At 41.1% G+C, this 22237-nt stretch overlaps 1 protein-coding gene across 1 annotated transcript in view; it reads right to left on the bottom strand.

The window, feature by feature from the left end:
* Nucleotides 1-22237, bottom strand: part of USP3 (ubiquitin specific peptidase 3) — a 169944-nt gene that overhangs the window by 16112 nt on the left and 131595 nt on the right. Inside the window, exons 12-13 of the mRNA XM_069222017.1 lie at nucleotides 14976-15094; nucleotides 5889-6002 (exon numbers count right to left, since the gene is read on the bottom strand). Of these exons, the coding sequence (XP_069078118.1) occupies nucleotides 5889-6002; nucleotides 14976-15094 (233 nt within the window). The remainder of the gene's footprint in view (nucleotides 1-5888; nucleotides 6003-14975; nucleotides 15095-22237) is intronic.

Below are 22237 nucleotides of genomic sequence, written 5' to 3'. Positions count from 1 at the left end.
CAGAACTTTTCCAAAACCCTCACAACTCTGCCAATACTTATAGATGTACACTACCCCTAAAAGCCAGTACATAGATGACTTCAAGTTATCGCTTACCTGCATTTTAACAGTGTGCTACATGGCCTGGCTTGGTGTTCAAAGTGTGTGTTGACGAATTAAGCACACCTCTGTCTGCATCAATTTAAAAGAAATGTGATACTACAGCAGAACTCCCTGGAAACAAAAAACGGTAAGTACGGAACAACAAGGATTTTAAAGATTGGTTGCCATTTTGCAGTATCCAAATTCTTTCAAAATGTCTATGTGGGTAAATATACCTGGACAGTTATATTGCCTATACTATAGCAGCTTGACACATAGCCCAACTCGGCATTCAGAGTATGTGTTGGTGAATAAGGGGTACCTCTGCTGGCATCTATTTAGAAAAGCCTGGAACTACGTCCAAACTCCGTAAAAATAAAAGAGTGATTACAAGAGCACAAGACTGTTAAAAAACGGTCACCATTTTGTAATGTCTAACTTCTAAAACTGACTAAGTGGGTAAACAAATCCAAACAATTACATCAAGAGTAAGACAGCATGTGAGCTTCAATAAAACATGTATATTCACATTGCACAATCCTCCCAGCCAGCCTCTATTTTAGAAATTAAGCACTGCATCAATATTCTTTTTCAAGAATAACTGGTACCCTATAGAAGATAAAAAGGAAAACAGATGATAAAAAAAAAAAGAAATCAAATAAATTAAGCAGGGTATCAAAGAATGAACACCTCTTGTGAAGTTTTCTGAAGGCCATCTGTGTACATCCACATGCAATTAATAGATCTGCATTATATGTAACATTCCTATCACCCTGTCATGATTTTGCATTTTTACAAAGACAAGGCCACCAAAAAAAGAATGAATTATTTTATGTATGTGTGTCGGGACTAAAATAATAATCATGTCTTAAGTATTACAAGTCAGATTTTACTGGTTCCTTTCTGTTTATACATTAAACCATCCTGAAATAAATAACAAACATCCAATATTGCATAAGAACATATTGATATTAAGGAAACTCTATTTCATGTAATATCAAGGTAAAACATGACAGTTCTGTGTTGACTTTAAACCATTGCATTTTTCATAAGACAACATCTGTATTATAATAAAGTAGAATGAAGGTCTGACAAAGCAAAAGATAACTATACTGTAAATACCAGATTTCTAAGATTCACATAAAGTATATTATTTGATTAATGCAGAGGAGTAAATGAAATGTGTATGACTAGAGAAAATTATGCATTTCACTATCCAGATTGATGCCCAATTCCACGGTTCTCAATTTAATTATCAACCTTGCCTCATTTTGTCTGAGTTCAATCATGCGATTTTCATCCATGGCATTCACTTAGATCTGAATGATTCCCATGAACGTAATCACTGGAGTTTCCGATTTTAAATGTATCTACCTAATGTGTCTCAGTAGGGGGGGGGGTTGATCATTGTTTTTCAATGGGCACATATGCTACTGTATTCTCTCTTTGAAGACCCGAATTGTACTACCCACATATACACTACTGCATTCATAAAGCAGCAGGTAAACCACATATCTGGTATTACAATTTATGAATGTTTCAATTGCGTATGTATTGCTGCCATTGAAACTAAAGTTATAGATTTTATGCATCATGTTACAAGAGCTACATATGAAAAATCCACATGGCCTCCTAGACAACCATGTTTTGTTACTTTCTGTTGTACGTGGCAAATAGCTGTTGTGTGTGGGTGTGTGTGTATTTAAACAACCACTCAAAAATGAGGAGGCAAGTGAAAGTTTGTAACCAAAGGTAATTAACTTGTTTTCCTGGTGGATACGTCTACCTGCAGATTTACTCGCCCCTCTAATCAGTACCCAAACAATACCCCCAAGGTGGTCGGTCTGAAGAGATACTGCAACACAGATATTGCACAAAGGCTGTCCTTGTGAACTTCAAAGTTGAGGCAATAATGCCTGGTTTGGTTGAGAACCAAATCCCATGCTGCAGACCGGATGATAACTATAATAGAAATAACTCTGTACAATGCTAAAGAAAGGGTCTTCACCCTAGTGCAGTGGGCCCCAACACCCTCAGGAGGCTCCTTTTGGGGAAAAGCATAGTAGATTTTGATGCACAGCACAATCCAAGTGTAACTTTTACACTTCTGAATAGGTTTGTCAATCTTGGAGTCCGCATCAACGAGGAAAAGCTGGTTATTACTCTGGTACTCGCTTGTCCTCAATCTTGCGTGGACAAAATGCAGGCCAGTAGGTAACATGCCGAGCACGATGAGCGCGTTATCACTGCGTGTTGTGTGTTGATTGGCTGAGTGTTCCCTACCTCATGTGGCATCTACCTTTTATGGTGTTTTGGGAACGCACGCCCCTCCGGCCAAATGTGTTTTATTGGGGGCCAAGCTCCTACGACTATGGTGGTGTTGCTGCCTATCAGAAATCAATCGGGGTTTTTGCTGTTAGAGAATTTGTCTACTGGCTACATGTGACCCCCATCTGTAATCTGTCAATCAGTAGATTCAGGTCTACCTCGCAGGGCTTGTCTGACCACGTATTTCTGACTCAGGATTGATGAGGTCACATCGGATAGAAATACATTAGTAATGAGAGTCTGTGGTTATGCGTATACATTTCATAAACAATGACATTGCTTTTTCTTCCTGTGTTGATAGAGAGAAAAACAATCAAATAAGTAAATCCCTTCATAAAATGCATAGGGATCAGAGACATGAGCAACGAAGGCTAATCCAATTGCAATTGGGGCACCAAGAAACTTAAAGGGATCAAAGTACAGAATAAATAGATTTGGAAGAGGAGCAACAAGCTGACAACTAAAGTTCTAGTCTTTGTAAAGTGGTTCTACCTGGCTTTACAAATCTCTAAAAAGCAATTACATGGAAAAAGTATGCTGACAAATTGAAAGGAGGGGGTGGGCCATTCAAATGTTTGATTTTCCCCAACTTAGTAAAAGTTTTGTTAGACCAAAGAGACCGTTGATTCCATGTTCTTTTAAAACAAGAAATAGCAGCCACATGGACTCTGACTGACTGAATTTGACAGATATAGAAGATACAGTAATATTTGTTGAGACAAGGCAGGTTTTGATTTAGCCTTTTTTGTATACACCGATTACAAAAACGCTTCCATTTTGTTAAGTATGTTTTGTTTGTGGATCCTGCTCTGGCTTTGGAAAGTGCTTCTTTACATTCCTGTGGGATGTCTAATAAAGGGAATTTTTTGAGTTCAGGAGCCAATCTGACAAGGTGAGAGACCAACAATCTGAGTGAAGGATTTGCCCACTGAGGTGAGACAGTAAATTTGGTGTTGGTTTCATTAATATTTGTTGCTCTAAAAAGAGAAGCAGCTCTCTGAAGCAATATTGTATTGTCCAAGTTAGAGCTTTGAGGATTATTCAGCCTGGTTCCCGTCTCATTTTTGATAATACTGTTGATATCAACAGGACTGGAGGAAATGCATATGCAAAGGACCCTGATCACTTTATCAAAAAGGGATCCTCCCCATTAACCTGGTAGGTGATGCATGCTGGCATAAAGTCAGCATTTCTTGTTCCAATAGGTAGCAAACAGGTGTAGTTTTGATTAGCCCAATTTTTGTAATAATTTCCATAACTGGATATTGGTTCAGTTCATATTCATGAAATTCCTTTGTTCTTCTGCTGAGACTGCCTGCCCAAAGGGTTGACAGTAAGGAGCAACAGAGATCATGTGCCGTACATCCACTATTGGAGACAAGTATATTGAAAACTGGGGTGCTTAAAACGCTACTGCAGACTTGTTGCCCATGTGCCAACCACCACACCCTACATAGGGATGGACGTGATACAATCAAGAATAAATATTTTGCAGAGCACTTATTTAATTATTTCATCAGTTACAAGTCGTATATCACAAAATCTAGAATCAGCGGACACGTTTCCTCCTCCCCTCTTCTTGCCTTTTCCCAAGGTTTACCAAAATGATGTAATTTCAAGTTTTCACGAAGGAAACCATGTCCATAAAAAATAAAAAACGCAATGGTTGTTGCAAAACTGGAAATCCACCAGACATCAAACTCGAGGTCCATAAATAATACAAGGGCAGTTTGGTCTAAATCCAGACTATTGTGAGTCAAAGGTTATAGTAATTCCAACAGTAGGGGAAGTAACGATCAGTCTATAGACCTTGATAGGTCTGACATCGGATCATTCAAGCATCCTTAGACACGGAATCAGTCAGCCGGTTATCGAGGCAAAGGTTAAACAGGTCTGATAGATGCTCTGCTTTTATCTGGATATGATGTTGTATCACTCAATTCTATAGTTTTTGTGCTTATTTGGACAAGGGACAGGATTGTGCCCTCCTCACCCACATTTGCTGGCATAATACATACTGGTTGTATTGCCTGTTCTTGTCAATACCAAAATGTTCCTTATTCGGGTGGAGAAAAGAGTGGAGCCCTAATGGGATTGTCCTTAATTCTAGAATATTGATGTGAAGTTTGCTCCCTTTTTTGCTAACTTGCAGGTCTTGTAAGTGTGCACCCCAGCCTTTCAGTGAGTTGTCCATTGACATTACAGAGTGCATTGTGTTTTTCAGAAAGGACAATCTGACCTCGGTGGCATCAACTCAAAAACACAATGTGAACATCGTATATGGTCCTCTGTAACAACTGCCTTTCTAATCCCTCATGAAATGGCCTCATACTAAGTTACAGTATGGGATAAAATGAATGCATGGTAACATCATCCCTAAAAAGGACTTGAAGATGCTCGTGGTGGTTGTTTTTTCTTTTTGGTAGGGGTGTCAACCTGACTGTTAAGCGGGAGGATCTTTAACGATACAATATTGGTCTCTAATCTGTGGTCTTTTTCTTTATGAGGAAGAAATTAGAGTAAATATCACAAGTTCTGTTGCACTCTGGGAATCAGCTCTATTGCTCCCTTCCTTAATTTCGATGTCTATTTCCTTCTGCAACAGATGCAGATGTTTTACTATGAGCGGTGGTGTCCTTGGAGGTTTTTCTAATGTGTGCCTACAATTTATCAGATCTAAGACCCAAAGGTTGTAATGGGGAGAGATTAGGCTGTCTACAGAGGCAACTCTTGTGTTCCGCAATGTCTAGAAGTATAACACTGTCTTCTGGAACTCTCAATTCCTCTGTCCTGGTTTTCTGGCCTTTCAAGAGCCCCCCCACTGGGGCAGCACATCAAATGAGCCACTCTTGCCTCCCAGGTCCTGGAAACAGCCAGTAGCGAAGCTTGGCTGACTTACTGAGGTTTCAATGAGGCAGCAGTGTTTTTCCAGGGAGCTGGTTTGTGGGGGTCACGGGAGCAAAGAGTTCCGAGCAGCACTCTGGTTCAAGCACACCTAAGCTAATCGCTTCTGCAATGCTGATCCCTGCAGCAATACTCCAACTGCCTTTTCCCAGAGAAGACCAATGACCTATTCCAGTCATGCTACAAATGCATATAATACAGGTTCAAATGACTGCATCTTTTATAGCCGTTTTAAAATAAAAGATGTACAAGAACAACAAACAACTGGGCATTTGATGGTTTTAAGTCAGCAAGGAAGGAACATTAATTGGACATTTAATTAATCTAGGATTCCTCTACATAAGGCAGTAGTATTTACAGGAGCCTTATTTTTGTAAAAAGAACTTCAACGTTTCATTAATTGCACAGGTATAAATCTGTAATGCATGGTGAGCCTGAACGGACTAAAATGAAGCTCTGGCTGTGTCTCCAACCTTCTTTTGCATTCAGGAAGAACATTCACTTAAAAAAGGAGACACTGAAGAAAATAAATAAATCAACAACTGATAAATGGAAAGGCAAAAAAAAAACCAAACCTCTAACAAGAAGCATTTCATGTCCAAGTCCCGGAGAGGAAACTCTACGTATGTGTCAACTTTATTTCTCAGGTATGCAGTCCAATGAAATCTTTTCAAATGTAAGCACAACACCTGCATAAAAAAGAATACAACATTTGAACTGATTTACAAACTCCTTCAGCATTTTTAGGGAAACAAATATGAGTTGGCACACAAGGTGTTAAGTATGCATGCATCAATGAGTGACTTGTCCCAACAAATGTTTATTTAAAGATGCAGCAAAGGAGAGATAATGTGTGTCAGAAACAGTGTATTAGCCCATCAGACTATTTGTGAGTTAAGGCAGACTGAGTTTATTTTTCTGTATTATGAATACTGTATTCCCAAGTTCCCAGATAAAATACATTTGTGGGTGGGAAACGTCACACACACTCCTGAATATTCTGCCAGCGTTTATGGTTTTCCTAGTTATAATCAAATGACCAAGGGTATTGTCACAGAGGTTATTTTAGTGTTTTACATCGAGAATGACTGCTGGATGCAAGGGCCAGTACAAGTCTGAAATCGGGCATGTTTGCTGGGACAGGACTACAAGGCCCAGTGCAGGCTGAGGTGGGGGGAGGAGCTCATCAGAGCTGGCGAGCGCTATTAAAGTACTCGGTGCTCTCTGCTGCATGGGCCCAGGCAAAGACCAGGCCAAGAGCAGTCCCTTCTGCGCCCGTCAGAGCTCGGTAGAGGCTGGGCTGGGCCCGCCCAACCCCCTTTGGACGCATTTATAAAACAAGCTGTGGGATTTAATAACAAATAAATATTCACTGCCAAAAGGAGGTTGTTGAGCTTTTTAGTACCCATCAACTGTGGGGCCTGCAATCCTCATCAGCTACATCCACTAACCAAGTCAGCTAACAACTTCTGTGCCACCAAGTGTCACCCCAAGCCCAGGGGGCTGTGGCCTTAGATGCAGTAGGTGCCTCTCCCTCCAAGCCGAGTTTTAATCAGAAGTGAGGGGCCAATTGCATGTGCACCCCTACCCCACGGTACCCTGCCGCTTGCCCAATTAAAGAGGCTATTGGGAGTTTGTCCAGCTTAGAACGGATCCTGAGGTCCTCTTGGTCTCTAAGCTGCAGGGTGGGTATCATCACTTGGTGAGTATAGAGTAGAAAATGTGTGATCTGGATACCACACTGATCGACAAACTTCCAAGATCTGGTGTTCTGATAGAAATACCCCTTCTAATCCTGTGCAAGAGCCTTGTGCACCGGAGGGTGTTTGGGGCTGCTGAATCTGGTTTAACTGAAGGAGCCTGTGGGAATGGTCCAGCTATATCTTCTGGCCAGGGGGGTCCATGAGGCACCTGGCCCGCCAGGGGGGCTCGGAGGACATATGGTACTTCCCAAACAACCCCCCCATGGAGTTGGGTTTGGACTTAGTTTCCATCTCCAGGTGTGACCTTCTGCCGACAGTCTGCCCATTTGTCATTGTTTTAGCTAATGTGCCGACTTTACACTCGGAGGCAATCAAGACTACAGTGAATCTAATTCACAAATGTATTCACTGGATCCACAGGAACTTGAGGTGTCACAACAACATTTAAAATTAAGTTCTTATGGCAAGGAAGGTGGGGAGTATGCACAAAGAATGTATGGGTGAGCGTGTTATTGTTACCTTCAGATATCAGAAAATTGCCGGTGACTTGATTAGGGCGTCCATCAAAGGTCAACATAAGCCTGACAATATTAAGATCTTGCCTACTGGCTATTTCTACAGAGATGTGGCTAGACACCCCCAAATTTGGGAGGGCCCTTATGTTATTAAGGCACCTAGTCATCCCCCTATAATATCCATCTCCAAAATCGCTTTGCAGCCTTGGCTGACAACAACTGACAATCGCTCGCCAGGCATCTCAAAGGTGGCCAAGCCTGGAAGTCAGTCGCGGAGCAGGCTATTTGGGTTGGGGTACGAGCCCCATAATTGATCAACCTAGTGGAGATTGCTCTACAATGGTTATTGCAAAGTTAGCAGCCCAGACACGGGAGCAGGGGTTTCAATCAACATAGGTGATGAAACACAAGAGGTTAAAATACTCTTCTGGAATACTGCAAAATGGGTTGCGAGAACTGGGTCACCTTTATCCATAATCATATTACTTTCTATCAAGACACCTGGGCGACTGATGATTTTAGCCAGGATTCTTATATCTCCTACTCAGTCCCAGCAATTCCATTCTCTTATGGCAGGGCTAGGGTGGGGTTAAGGGCACTGTTTAGAGTAACATTGGAGTGCAAAATTAGCCTTGCCAGCACTGACAGCACTTTAGTTCAAGGATTTTTACCTATCTAATAATTTTTTACAATGGGTGCACCTGACTGTATTTTAGTGTTAATATTAAATTGTTCTCTGATTTTATTTTAGGTCTTGACAGAAAATGTGCTTTTTTTGACAAAAGGTATCAAATCTTTTTAGGTGCTGATTTTAACATAAAACTGGGGCTCACACAGGAGGATAATGTCCATCTATTTATCAGCCTATCTAGCAGCCCTTCTATCTAGCATTCTCTCACTTACATAATTCAACCTCACTACTGCCTGGGAACTGCTGGACCCCCTTTACCTCTTAAAAGCGACCTTTGTAAGGGAAGAGCATGGTTCAGTCATTGATTATATTTTTGTATCTAGAGATTTAATGGGCTGGGCTTCTAGAGGTGGGATTGTAGAAAGTATATTCAACAAACACAACCCTTTGTATGTTAGTTTATGTATCCACAAGGGAGGTATGGGTGCGAATGGTGTGACCTCGTCCACCCTAGTTGTTAAGATGCAAGGTCTCCAGCTGGCATGGAGAAATGTCGATTTAAATGCCCTCATGTCTAAATTCTCTGTCAACCATCTAAATATGTTTTTTAACTTTGTTACGCCTTTGGATAACTATATGGGTCTGGCCAACCAATTTGTCCAGCTGGGGCAGGTAGTAAGCAATTTGCTCATTAAGCCAATTAGATCCAGGAACCACGAAGGCAAATGGTTTGACCAATCTTGCAGGAAGGCCTCGACAAACTTATGTAAGATGCTGAGGGAGAAGCCTAGAGACAGATGTAAAATTCAACAATATAGAGCAGTGTATAAAGCGGTTCAGTGACGTAGGTGCAAAAAAGATTCAAAATAAGTCCTGGGGGAAGTTGGTGTCGGCATGTAGACTGAAAGACACCAGGGCCTTCTGGGCGGTGGTTAACAATATTACATTTAAGGGGGCTAAAAGCAACTCTGTTCTAACTCCATCAGCCCTGAGGACTGGGTTAACCGTTGTAAAGCACTGTATAGTACTGCCTCCCCACCTCCCTCCACCCAATCAAACGAGGAACAGGTGACTTTCCCTTTAGCCCTGGAATTTAATGCTGAAGAGGTGTGGCAGGCTATCATTAGGTCTCCATTTCATAAGGGCCTGGGGCCAGACAGGATCCCAATGGACTTGAATAAATCCTTACCCGAGATTTGGGCCCTGTTGCTGTGCAACTGTTTTAATGTTTTTGTTCAAATGTGTCTCCCAGAATCTTGGCACACTGCTATTACAGTACACATCTTTAAAAGGGGCAATCCCTAATCACCAGGTTGCTACCGGCTGGTATCACTCCTGCTGAATTCAATTGTGAAGCTTGCAGGGAGAGTTGTCCTTGAGCGCCTTTTAACATGGATCAGGGAGTCAGACACATTGTTGAAGGTCCACTATGGGTTACCTGAGGTGCACGGCACGGTGGAACAATGTCTGAAACTGCACTTATTAACAAATATACCATTGCTAAGCAGGGTTCCATCTGCTTGGCCTCATGGACCTCTTCTGCACCTTCAACAGTGTGGTAATATCCAAATTGTGGAAGAAAAAACGAATTTGGAGGTGGATAGTGGCCTAGTGGAATTTCTGTGGGCCGTAGATTATGACCTTTCAGCTAGGGAAGAGGGTGTGTCATGGCAGTATCTTGGCCCCAGTTACATTCCTTTTGTATATTAATGGTTTAATCACAACCCGTTCAAATAAAACGTATATTCCCGTTATATTGTATGCCAATGCTGCCATACTAAGCACTAGAACTTTCAATGGCCCTAATATGCTGTTCTAGGAGTCTGTTACCTTTATGGGGGAACAATAAATTTACCATGACCTGTAGAACCAGGCATCATAAGAAGCCCAATGTAGATTTGCAAGGTCACCCTGTCGTCTCTGTGCAGGACTTCTCATATTTGAGTGTTGCTTTTGATGCCAGGGGGAATATGGGACCCTGCACCACTAAAGTACATCACAGATTTGTGAGTGTGGTGGGTTAGATTTATAATTTTGCCTCTCTCATTGGAAGCAAACCAGTGGCCCCCAGATTAGAGGTCTATAGGAGCAAATACCTTCCTATTCTCGCCTATGGGGTGGGCATTTGGGTATACTCCAATATTAACTCCCACTAGGGTGAGCAAAATCCTGGGAGTTCTCCCTGCCTGCACAACTTTCATAGTTCACCAAGAGCTTGGAGTTGTGTATGTGGAAGTTACTTTCAGACTGCCCCCCCCCTTGCTCTGTGGTGCGCGGTATGGGCAAACCTGCATGCCTCAATAGGAAGGTCATCTTAGTCTGCCTTGCATGCAATAACGGAAGGAAAATCCTATGGTTAAAATACATTAAGTCAGAATTAACAACCCTGTGTAGGCTGGCCACTTTCGCCAGTCCTGTTACCATGACAATCTCTGATGTGGCCTGCATAAAAAAAAAAAAAACGTTTCAAAACACTGAGGCACTGCCTAAGGGAGGAAACCAAACTGTCAAAAATTACTATTAGGGAGTATGTTAAGCTCTAAACCACACCAGCATTGGGGCTGTATCTTGAGTGGGTGGAAAACACTTGGGACAGATCGCTTTTAACAAGATTCAGGCTCGGTTATGTGAGATGGCACCTCGGTTTCTCCCTTGGTCTATTCGATTCAGCTAAAGTTTTAATATGCCATATGACAAATCCTATCCCCAGAGCTTGCTCTATGTTATTTTTTCTGTCAGTTTTATTCTGCCTACACCAAAAGGGTTTTTAATACCAACTCTAAGGGAGAGTGGAATTACAAGACATGGTGCTGCTTTGGCCTTTTGGCAACCGTTGAATTCCCCTTCCCTATGTGCAAAACATGCTATCACTAAAAGGAAAACCATCTTATTTTAGCCGTTTCCAACTATAACTGTTTTTATGATGTATATTTTTTACGCTAATCCTGCAAAGCCCACATAGGCCCATTGTAAACAACTGTGTGCCTCCTTTTAACGCCTTCTCTGAGCAGGCGTTAAAAGAGCCAAAAGAAATTATGCAAAGAAATTTCTTAGATTTCTCTGCGCCATTTATTCGTCTCCCCTCTAAGGGGGGGAACGTCATCTTTGCATACATTATGCCTGGAACAGGTATAATGTACTGCAAAGGGTTACAAAGTGGCGCAATGCATGCACTGCGCCACTTTGTAAATTTGGTGCAGCGATTTTGGCCTCGTTGGGCCACATTAGCGGAAACAAAATGATGCTAATGTGGCGCAAGGAGGCACCAGGGGCTCTTAAATCTGCCCTTAAGTCCAGAGGGAAAGAAAGCAGCTCATCAAAAACCAGTACAAATGGAGTCTGCCAAAGTTCAACTCCTAAACCACACTGTTATTGTGATTGCAAACAATGTATGCATTCAGTGAAGCAGTGGGTCACAATGACCTCACTCCCAGATATTATGAATCCAACATGCAAAGGGCTGGCCAATCCCACTTATATGAAGGTCCAGGAGGTCAAAAAGCAAGAGAGCACCCACAGGGATGTGCAACAAAACTCAGCCAGGTTCTCCAACATTCGAGTTCAAGGCACGATTAGAGCGTGAATACCTCAGATACCAAGAAGTATCTGCATAAGTCAGAACGCCTCCCATGTGTTATTTCACAGCATATCAGATTGTGCTTTTTTGAAACTGTTCTATAGTAAGTTATCCTCTAGTAGGCATGCATGATGTTCATTTATAACTGCACTCTTCTATCTCACGCTGGTACGTATTTTATTCGAGAGCAACAGATATACTTGTAAACCAATTTAGTCTGTATGTTGTGCTTGTATGGCTTTCTAATTTGTTTCAGTTCTCTTGTGAAATAGACTGCCAAAGTCATAATGAGGGCCTTAGTTTGGCGTGTCTAATAACTGTTTCATATCTAGTGAATGTCTCAGGAGGTTCATTCATCTTGGGAATATAAAAGATCACAAATTATTATACGTCTACTAGATTTTCTGGTAGTTTAGCACATATTTAGACAATTTAGGGGGTCATGAGTTAGGTGGACGGTTTTTACTGTTCGCCGAACGTCCAACAGGGAGGTTGCCGCAACACAAGCTACCTCCCCGTCGGCCCCATTAAGAGTTTCCCGCTTGGCTGGCAGGTGGAAACTGAGGTTCCCGTCCACTAGCCTAGCGTGAAACAGGCTACAGCATTGTCTCTGGCTCGTAATCAAGCCGGTGGCAATGCTGTAGCCTGCAGGGTGCACCAGCATCCTTGCAATGTTCACCGTCTGAAAAGCTGACAGTGAATACTGCGAGGGTGCTGGCAATGGGGGGGGGTGGCACTGCCCATACCAAGTGCATGGGCAGAGTAAGGGCCCTGCACCTGCACCCATTCTCCACTAGCCTTTTCATGGGAGTGCAACCACCATGAAAAAGCTGGTGGAGAATGAGATCGTAATCCTCAAGGCAGGGCTGCCCTGGAAGATTAGGACCGCCACTAGCCTCCAGACCACCGGGATCTCTGATCCTGGTGGAGCTGGTGGTTCCCTGGTGGCCCGCATGCCAGGGTTGTAATATGGCAGCGGTTGTCTATTTAATGACATATTTGAGAGTATCTTTGAGCAAGAGTTGCTTCTCAGAAAGCCATCACAGAGGTAATCTATGTTCAGGCCTGCATCTTCTTCAAAACCAGCTGCATCATTTATAAAGCCATCCTGACCAGCATCCCTACTTATCCCTACTTATCTTGCAGACAAGCTCAATATCTAACACTTGCAGCCAGACATCACACTAGACCAAAAAATGTAAAAAAGAAACAGAAATAAGCAGCAGGCCTTCTCCATTATGCACCCATTATCTGAAACAACGTCCAGGTATCCATCAGGACTGCCCCACAAAGCTGTTGCAATTTAGGAAAGAGCTGAGGATACACTTCTCTAAAGAACACTATACATTAATAGTCCACAAACCAGCTACCTCTCCTATTACTCGTTGACCTTATACTTGTCTTTGACTCTGTACAAAGCTCTGTTGCCTTTGGGTTGGGTTTGCGCTACAGAAATACTCCATACATACTTTCTACCAAAGAAGTGTTTGGAAAGCCACGCATGAACTGCACAAAAATGCCTGGCTATGCAAGAGTAACTTTTCAGTGTAGATAAGTCACAGGAACACTGACTAAGTTGTTTGGAATTCAGTGAAATGGTGACCACAAGCAGGGAAAAGAGAGAAGACAGAAAGAAAAGGACAGTGAGAAAGAAAGAAGGTGAGAGAGAGTGAGCTTAGATTATGCACCAGTTATGGTGTGACTCATCAGCAGGAGAATGGGCGGCCAATGTGGGCTGTTTAAGAGATTACATTTCCTATAAATATTTTGTTTTACAAATCATTTTTCAGTGTGGTCTCTTCGACCATATTGTAGTCAGTTTGCAAAATTTCTGCAGTCTAATTAATGTGCTAAAAATGCAATTACTATGAATAACAAGCACTGGCTATTTAAACTGTTCTCGCTTCCTTGCATTTACAAGTTAGATAGATTGGCACTGTTGATGCATGTTTAACGTAGTATTGAATGTCTGTCAGGATTGACAGATCTTCATTATTTCTGCTGCAGTTTATTTATAGAAAACAAGACGGAATTAAAAAAAGCCTATAAGATGTTGTTTTAGGGTGTCTGCCTTGGGTGCAGGAAAAAAGGAAAACAATTAATAGTAACAAAGTAATGGAAATTGACAAGTAAACCATCCAATCTTGAGCCAGGATGGCTCTGTGTAGTATTGTATACGATCTTAAACTTTAAAGCAGTTTATATTTGGAAAGAGCATTTGCATACAGAAATCACAAAGTCAACTCTAACAGCTTCTGGTTTAGGGATATAAAACTGTAAGCATTAGAGAAAGGAGCAATCCTAAAAACATGTAACTTAACAATCCCTGGCAAAGCCAATAGGGTCTTGCCTTTGAGACCGATTAGCTTTGCAAATGTGTTTTAGCAATGCTGTACAGCATCCTCAATACTGTGCAGCATGGGTAAAGATCAAGCAAAAAAAAATGAGGGCACTCCACATGCGCACCTAAAAAAGTATGCAGGATCTTTTTAGTCCTTTTTTTATTTTTTGGATTGGTAAATTAAAAAAAAAAAAAAAAGTAGTACAAAAGCAGGTTCTTTTCCAAACGCGTGTGGGGAAGGTACAGAGGGCATTTTTTGTGGGAATCCACAAAGAGGGTATTGGAGGATGTGAAGCATGGAGGATGTGGGAAAAGGCATACACGATATGGGCGAGAGAGAGCAACCTAGAAAGCGGGGGGATGGTGGATGGGCACAAGAGAGTGGGGGGGAGAACATGGGTGAGGGAGAGCAACAGAGAGTGTGGTGGGGTGGGAGAGAAGTACATGAGGGACACAGCCGGAAAACATGCAATCTCATGGAGTGCTTAGTGAAAACAAAAAGTATTGCCTAAAAAGTAAACAGTGGAAGGACACAAGTAATGAGGTCATGCTCCAGGGGAAGGACAACCAAAAGAAGAGGAAGGAAAACCCACACAAGCTAATAAAAAAATCAAGCAAATATAAATGTCAATAAAGCAACCAATGGTAAGCAATGAGTGGGCTTGAAATCCACTATAAGCTGCTAATAAACATCCCCCCCCCAAATAGACAGCCTGTGCTGTCTGGTAGGCTAGACCTAAAAAATACCCTCTACCGTTTTAAAGCGTTTCATGGGTTGATAACATAGATAGCTAACCGTCTCTAATTAACCTACAGCGGTTGTGAAAACAATCTGACAGAGCTAGGGCTTGGATTTTTCTGGGTAAGCATCAACACAGCACACATTAACACAAACCTTTGGTAGTTTCTGAATCCAGAATTTTTTGGTGGACTTTTGTTTCTTTTTACATTTGTGGCACATGTACAACTCAGTCTCATCAAGTTCTTCCAGGTCTGTAAAACTTTGAAGACAATCTACAAAGGGGAAACAGATTATTAACAGAAATTTCATTCACGACCACACTACAATAAGCACATTTTAAATCACAATCTACTTTTTACGGGCTAATTATCTGTTTTCTTAGGTTTTTCTGCTTTAATTCATTCCTGGATGTGTTCATGAGTCTGCTTTCGAGGAATGAAATCTTGACTAGCTCATCGAATATGTGTTCAACATTTTCACTTTATGAAACTAGAGTATTCAAATTAAAAATTCATTTTTATGTTCGGTCTCACCATTCCTTGTTGAAATGCCTAAGTAGACATCGCCCAAGTAGTTTTGGGAGATAGCATTAGGGTCATACATTAGGTCAGATGTGTCTTTCTTAGACATTTGTTAGTATTTCAAAATTATTTCTGGCACACACTAGTAACCAAATGAAGCCTATATAGTGTCAGGGTAATGTGATGTCATCTTGTTGAAGTGTGTGGAGTTTACCAACAAGAGGATGTTGCAATGGCAATCTTGGAGCCAATAGTAGTTACTTACCCATAACAACAGTTTTGAATTATTCAGCCTCAAGAAGTTGGGTCTGGAAACTAACACTGAAAAATTATTGTTACAGGTAAGTAACTAGTTTGTTATGCAGCATGAGCCTCTTCTATAGTCACATGTTTTCACAGGTTATACAGAAGATATATTTTCTCTTATAGGGGAGGGTTGCATATGTTTAAATACGGTTTAATTTGTGCATCAGTCCTTGCTTGAATATCTCCACAGCAGTGTTTAAATAAAAGGTGTGAAGGACTATGTGACTGTCCTGTTAAAGGACCGCAACAACATCTGCCAGATTTGCTCCCTTTTTCCTTTCCTTGCTACATGTGCCCTAGGATTGAATTTTAGTGTTTTCCCTGTTGTAGTCAATTGGATAATTTGCATGATACAACTGGCTATAAAAGCCTTTGCCACTGGTTGCAGTTTAGATTGTGCTGTGTGTGCCACTAAGAACTGCTGAATCCTTCTAATTTCCTTTGTGGACTCTACACAATACAGGATATCCCTCTGACATCTAAGGTGAGTAGCTTTCTTTCTTCTGGTGTCTTTGGATGTAATAAAAAGGTCAGTATGTATATAGTCTCATTCATTTGAAAACTGGATAAAACTATAGGGATTAATTTAGGGTTAGTTGTCATTTTCATGTTATCTTTGCTCTGTATAGTAAGGGCTTGTAATACCATTACTCTTCATATTGATGTGATCACTACCAAGGATATGTCTTTCAAACTGGCCTTATTCAGTGGTCACAAACAGAGTTTCTCTCTCTCTCTCATTCTCTCTCTCTCATTCTAGGCGGATAGTTTGAACAGCTCATTGCATTTGTGACCCTTTGGTATATGCTCCTATCATTGATAGGAGTACTTTTAGCGATGTGTATGCCAGTTTGCAATTGAAAAAGTGCATTAATAAATGTATGGTAGGCGAGTGGTCTGCTACACACATCAAGCAAGTGGGAATAACTAGGACTCCATCAGTAAGATTTCAAAATAGTGTGTAATTGGGTCTAATCTGTATTTACAACCTTTTTTTTTTTTTATTAATGGGGATCTTGAATATATCTTTTAAGTTTTCCTTTTGTAGTCCCTCTCTTATGTCCACTTAAAATGGACAATGTGATTGTAGTGTAGATTTATCATAAGTTTTTAACTTACAGTTTGTTTGCTTGCTCATAATGACAGATGTTTGCTTTCAACTCCCTGCTTTCCATGTTCCTTCTCCTTGGTATCCATCTACGAAAGTCAGTTGGCGACTGGAGTCTGTGAGGAATGGCTCCTTTTCCCTGTATCTTAAATAAATTCCTAAAGAAACACTGAAGAACTGTCCAGTGCTTTTCTAAATTATTCTCCACTACATATATTTGGCGAGGAGCGATTCTTCAAGAGCTCACTGTCAGCGCTGAACTTTTGAGGAGCACAGATCCACGATTTCAATAACCTGCCAACCTAACTGGTACGACGAGCGATTCTTCAGGAGCTCACCGTCAGCATTAGAAACAGGAAGGGTGAGTTCTCCAGTGAACCAGCAACTACATCCATGTGCATGGCTGGCGCTGGACGCATCAAGGAAAACAATAGGGTAACGTGCACCATCAGACATGCGCGTCTGAGCAGAGTGCACAAGTAACGTGCACAGTGCTGTCATAGCTGCATGCCCCAGTGCGAGAAAACACTGAAACAGGATGCACGTATCCTCTGTGAGGAATCACGTGAAACAAAACACTTATTGACAGCCTCTTACTGTCTATTTGTGAGCACCACAAACAGCAGCAGCTGCGCCCATACCGGCAACCCAGAGGATATGAAAAGAAAAAAAGCAATATTGGAACATTTAGAAAAGCATTTGTTGTCTCCATAGAATTTCAGTTCAGAACGATTTCAATGTCCCATGCATAGCAGTATGTTTGAGTTGATCCATTTTTGCAGGGCAACCACCCCTCATCTGGGAAAAATTGCTTAAAACATTTTGAGAGTTTCAGAATAACGATAGATGTTGAAAAAGTAAGCTTGTTTCAAAAAATGATGGATGCCATTCTGGACAAAATACATGGAATCCAAGCTTATCAAGATGATATTTTTATATTGGCAAAGACAGTTAAACAAATATATTCACTAAAGTACAAAAAATATTTAAAGAGGTAGGAATCACACTTAAATCTGAAAAATGTTTCTTGTTCAAAATAAAGGAGTTGGATTATTTAGGTCATCACATGTCTGAAGCTGGACCAACATTTTCATTAATTAAAGCAATTCAAGAAGTTAATCCACCCAAAGATAGAGACACCTTGAGATCTTTTCTGGGTTTGTGTGCATATTACGCCCGATTTATTCAGGGTTATGACATGATCGTCCAACAACTGCGCAAAATATTGCAAAAAGGGTTACAATTCAAGTGGGACCATGAGTGGTTAAAAGCTCAAAAAGAGGATAATACTCAAAATGATCTAGAAAGAATGGCAAAAAAAAAAAAAAAAAAAACACTTTAACTCTTCCCCTCAAGCCTTGTTTACAAGTTGAGAGTGAATTAACCATTGTTGGTGATATTTTATTTCACAATGATGTCACTGTACCTCTCTCTTTGATCAGACCCAAACTTCTTGAAATCGCTCATCAAGGTCACTTAGGTGTAGGAGCTACTTGTAAAAATCTGAAACAGTATTTCTGGTGGCCTTCTATGGACACACAGATTGCAAACTGCATTTCAAAATGCAGTACATGTTTATTGTCAGACAAACATTGGCTCACACAAAATACCCCTTTACACACAGTTCCCTTTCTTGAGGTTTAGACCAAAGTTGTTTTGGATTTTGCAGGACCATTTGAATTACTATCCTCAGCCAAGGAAGTTAAGCTGTTTTTAGTGGACTATTTCTCTTAATGGGTCTACTTCAAATTTGTTCCTGCAACCACTAATACTACAGTAATAACATTTTTGAAAAATGTGTTCAGTGTTGCGGGCCTGCTAAGGAGTTGGGTCACTAAATTCATCCAAAATGTTCACATCAAACATTTTAAATTTACTTTATATTCCCCAGCTTAGCTTCAAATGGTTTGGTTGAGAGAATAAATAGATTTATTAAAGAAGGAGTACAAGCAGCCTTAGCCTGTAAGGTTCCAGTAGTTGCATTTCTGAAAAAAAATGGTTTGGGCATGTCAGCTTACACCACAATCCAAACTGGTGTTTTTCCATTTTGTTTATTACGCAAAAGAAAACCAGAGTCTGTTTTGCGTCCAGATTGTTCCTCTTTAGGAATGGTATCTTTGATCCAATGTCAATGCACAATTAACAGCATGGGCAAAGCAAGAGTTACTGAAAATGAAGCCAAACAAAAGGCTTATTATGACAAAGTGCATGATGTAAAAAAAAAAAAAAATGTATTAATCGAAGTGGGTGACTGGGTATTGGTGAAACGGCCAGTCAGAGTACACAAAAGAGATTCAAAATTTTCAGGACCCTTCCAAATGGCAAAAGTTTCTAAAGGGACAGTTTTGATCAGAGAGAAAGGTTGGTGGAGTAAAAGCGCTCTTGTAAAGGTTTCCTCAAGGCAAGCAAGCAGCATCAACTCACAAAAGAACAGAGAAGATTCTCAAAGTTGGTTTATGTTGGGAAAAAACTAAGAACCAATTTGATGAGAGTTGTTCATGAGAGTGTAATGGGTCAACTGTTATCACTGAATCTGATAATTCTGTTGTGAGCTCTGATTCTGATTCTAATCTAGTAATTTCTAATAGCAATGTCTTAGAACATGTTGGTGAAGATGAATGTTTCAGATGGTTTTCCAATCTCTACAAATAATTCTGTAAGATCGTTTTCGCGTAATGTATTCATGCCATCTTAGTACAAGGATTTTTACATTAATTGAATTTGTTTTCCTTTAGTTTTTGCATAATAGGGAATATGATGTAGTGTTGAGTTATTCATCAGTTTTTAACGCCCATATTGACATAGATGTTTGCTTTCAACTCCCTGCATTCCACATTCTTTCTCCATGGTATCCATCTGCAATAGTCAGTTGGAGACTGGACTCTGTGAGGAAGGGACGTTGGAACGTGGGCTCCTTTTCCCTGTATCGTAAATAAAGGTCCACACTGAAGAAACGTCAAGTGCTTTGCTACATTATTCTACACTACAGTGACGCTAAGGTCAAGTGGTGAAAAACCCAATTTTAGTAAATTCTAAACTGGTCAGCTACGACTGGCTATGCACTATGCTGGAATACCAATTCTGTGCACCTAGCTCCAATGTGTCACTGGAGTTGCATCTCTACGTTATCACCATGACCAGACAGCCACATATGCTGAAACCATTGACTAGTTTAGTCAAGTTTTTAGATATGGTCTTACCTTACGTAACTGTATACTTAAGTCTTCTTTTGGAATTCCGAGAGATGATGCATGAGCATCATGCTCATGTTGATAGCCCAATCAGTATTTTGTCCCATTGTTTTTAGTGATAGCTGCCACCCTTACTTTGTGTACTTAATTCTGAACCACTGTTTGTTCCACTTCAATAAAGAGAAAAATGGGCACATATTCTGTACCTTCTGAAATAGCTTAGCTATGTAATATTGGCTGTGACCTGACAGGCATATTTTGACAGGAGGGCACTGAAGTTTGCAATCCTACAATGAGTTGCTGCTTCTCTCTATTTTCTCACCTACTGTATCTAGTCTTTTGCTGTCCCAGTGTGCTGAGGGTCTAGTAGTGGACATATTACTTTTACTGTCTATAGTAACATTACAAGGGTCAAGCTCTGCATGGGCTCTGCTATTATTTTAATAACCGCACAGAAGATAAAAGGTCATCTGGTGGAGGATGGTCTTTGGTTGTCTCTTGCTGCTCTTGAGGCAGCTCTGTGTTTATATGATGACATAGGTCAGGTCTGATTACGGAGCCTTCCTGTTGTGTGTCCCATGTTCAGTCCTCTGTTGGCTGGAGGAGAGGATTCTGTACCTGAATTTCCGGATCTGGAGCATAGCAACCTAATCCTCTCCTTCTAAATAAGCTTCTCTTGGTCTTTTTTGTCCAGTGTTTTGGGGATTTTGAAAGATACCACAGTGGCACTCCATCCCTTCTTCCATTAACGAGTGTCTGCCAATTCTGCTTCAAGTGTACGTTTTTGTCTTTTGACATTGAGCACTCTTCCATCACCACTGACAGTCTCTGAGGCTTTCTTGTTGTGTCTCAGACATTTTGCCCTAAGCCTTCCTGCAATCTCGATCCTCTGTAGATAATGAACCAGGCTTCTTCCACACACTGGTATTTTTTCAAAGTCAACATGTCTGACTTACTCTTGTGGAGTCCACTGCACCAAATATCAAGATGATGGGTGGAATGCTTGAATTAATCTCAGACACTGACGATCGCTTGTGGCCACATTCCAGTCCACTGTTTTACACCCACCATGACATTTTAGACTTATTCTCCATCTCATGCAAATCAGCACCAACCCTACCCTGCTCTTCAACCTGTTTTAGGTTGCTTGGCTTTCAGTTCAGAAAGGATATGGCTTGGTAGTTCAGGCTGGACCTAAAGGAACAGGACCAAGACTGATTTGCAGATGGCTGGGTCTAATCTGATGTGGTATGGTAGGCAAAAACTATGGACTAGGATGCTCCCTCGAGTAATTACCAGTGGCCGTCATTAATTCAAGCATTGAGCCCCCTCCCACCATCACTTTTGTTTACTTTTGAAGTCCACTTCCTTCTGCTCCAAAGGTTTCTGTTTCAAGTCACTGCTTACTCAGATTTTCTTGCCACTGAAATGCTCTCTTACAGATCAGTTTCAGTGATATCAATGTCTAATGGTGTTGTATCTTTGATGTCCAAATCATGGATCAGTATCTATTGTACCTGGTGCACATCTAATAACACAAGCCAAACACTGCTCTTTTGCTTGGGGCACACATTACTGCACCTATTGGTATTTTTCTCAAATTGTTAATGATTTTGGTTTGAACTGAACACGGGCCTTTCATGTCTTGGGCTTATGTTCCTTTAGTGGGCAGAGAAAAGGTATCCTGTGAAAAACATCCAAACTTCCCTCTGTAAGTTGCCACATTTTTTCTGGGGATACAAGGCCCACAACTTGAAGGAGCAGTTGATACATGGGCATACCACACACACAACTCGAAAGAGCAGTCCACACCCCTGCCCTCTGATGCCAGGCATCCTACTCCTTGCCCACTCTTCAGGGGCTACGAGAGATGCCGATCACATCAAGGGATTGCAGTGTGGGCTAGGGACGGCCAGAGGCCTAACACAAGAGTTGTAGTGGCCCCGTTCACAGAAGAGCAATGAAGAGCTTTGGGACTACCTCTGCTTGCACATGTATTGTGTTGTGCAATGTCACACCAGCCCATATGCTGTGGACACATGCAGAGCTTGCAAAGCAACAGCATGGAGCTCTGTGGCAGCAACCTCAAAGCAAAATGAGAGAAATCACTGAGTTGATGAAATCAATGCACTGAAACCGCTGAAAATCTACTAATGCTGTTTGATAAAGCAGCAGGATTTGGGTTACGTGGTTTCTTTTTCTAAAACTATTAGCATGGATATACAACGTGTTATTTTTTCTCCCAAATTAGTTTTTTCTGTAGATTCCAAAACACAGCATAAGTAACCC

Source organism: Pleurodeles waltl, chromosome 3_1 (assembly GCF_031143425.1).
Source record: "Pleurodeles waltl isolate 20211129_DDA chromosome 3_1, aPleWal1.hap1.20221129, whole genome shotgun sequence".
Taxonomy (NCBI): Eukaryota; Metazoa; Chordata; class Amphibia; order Caudata; family Salamandridae; genus Pleurodeles; species Pleurodeles waltl.
This window is presented reverse-complemented; position numbering and strand designations above follow the sequence as displayed.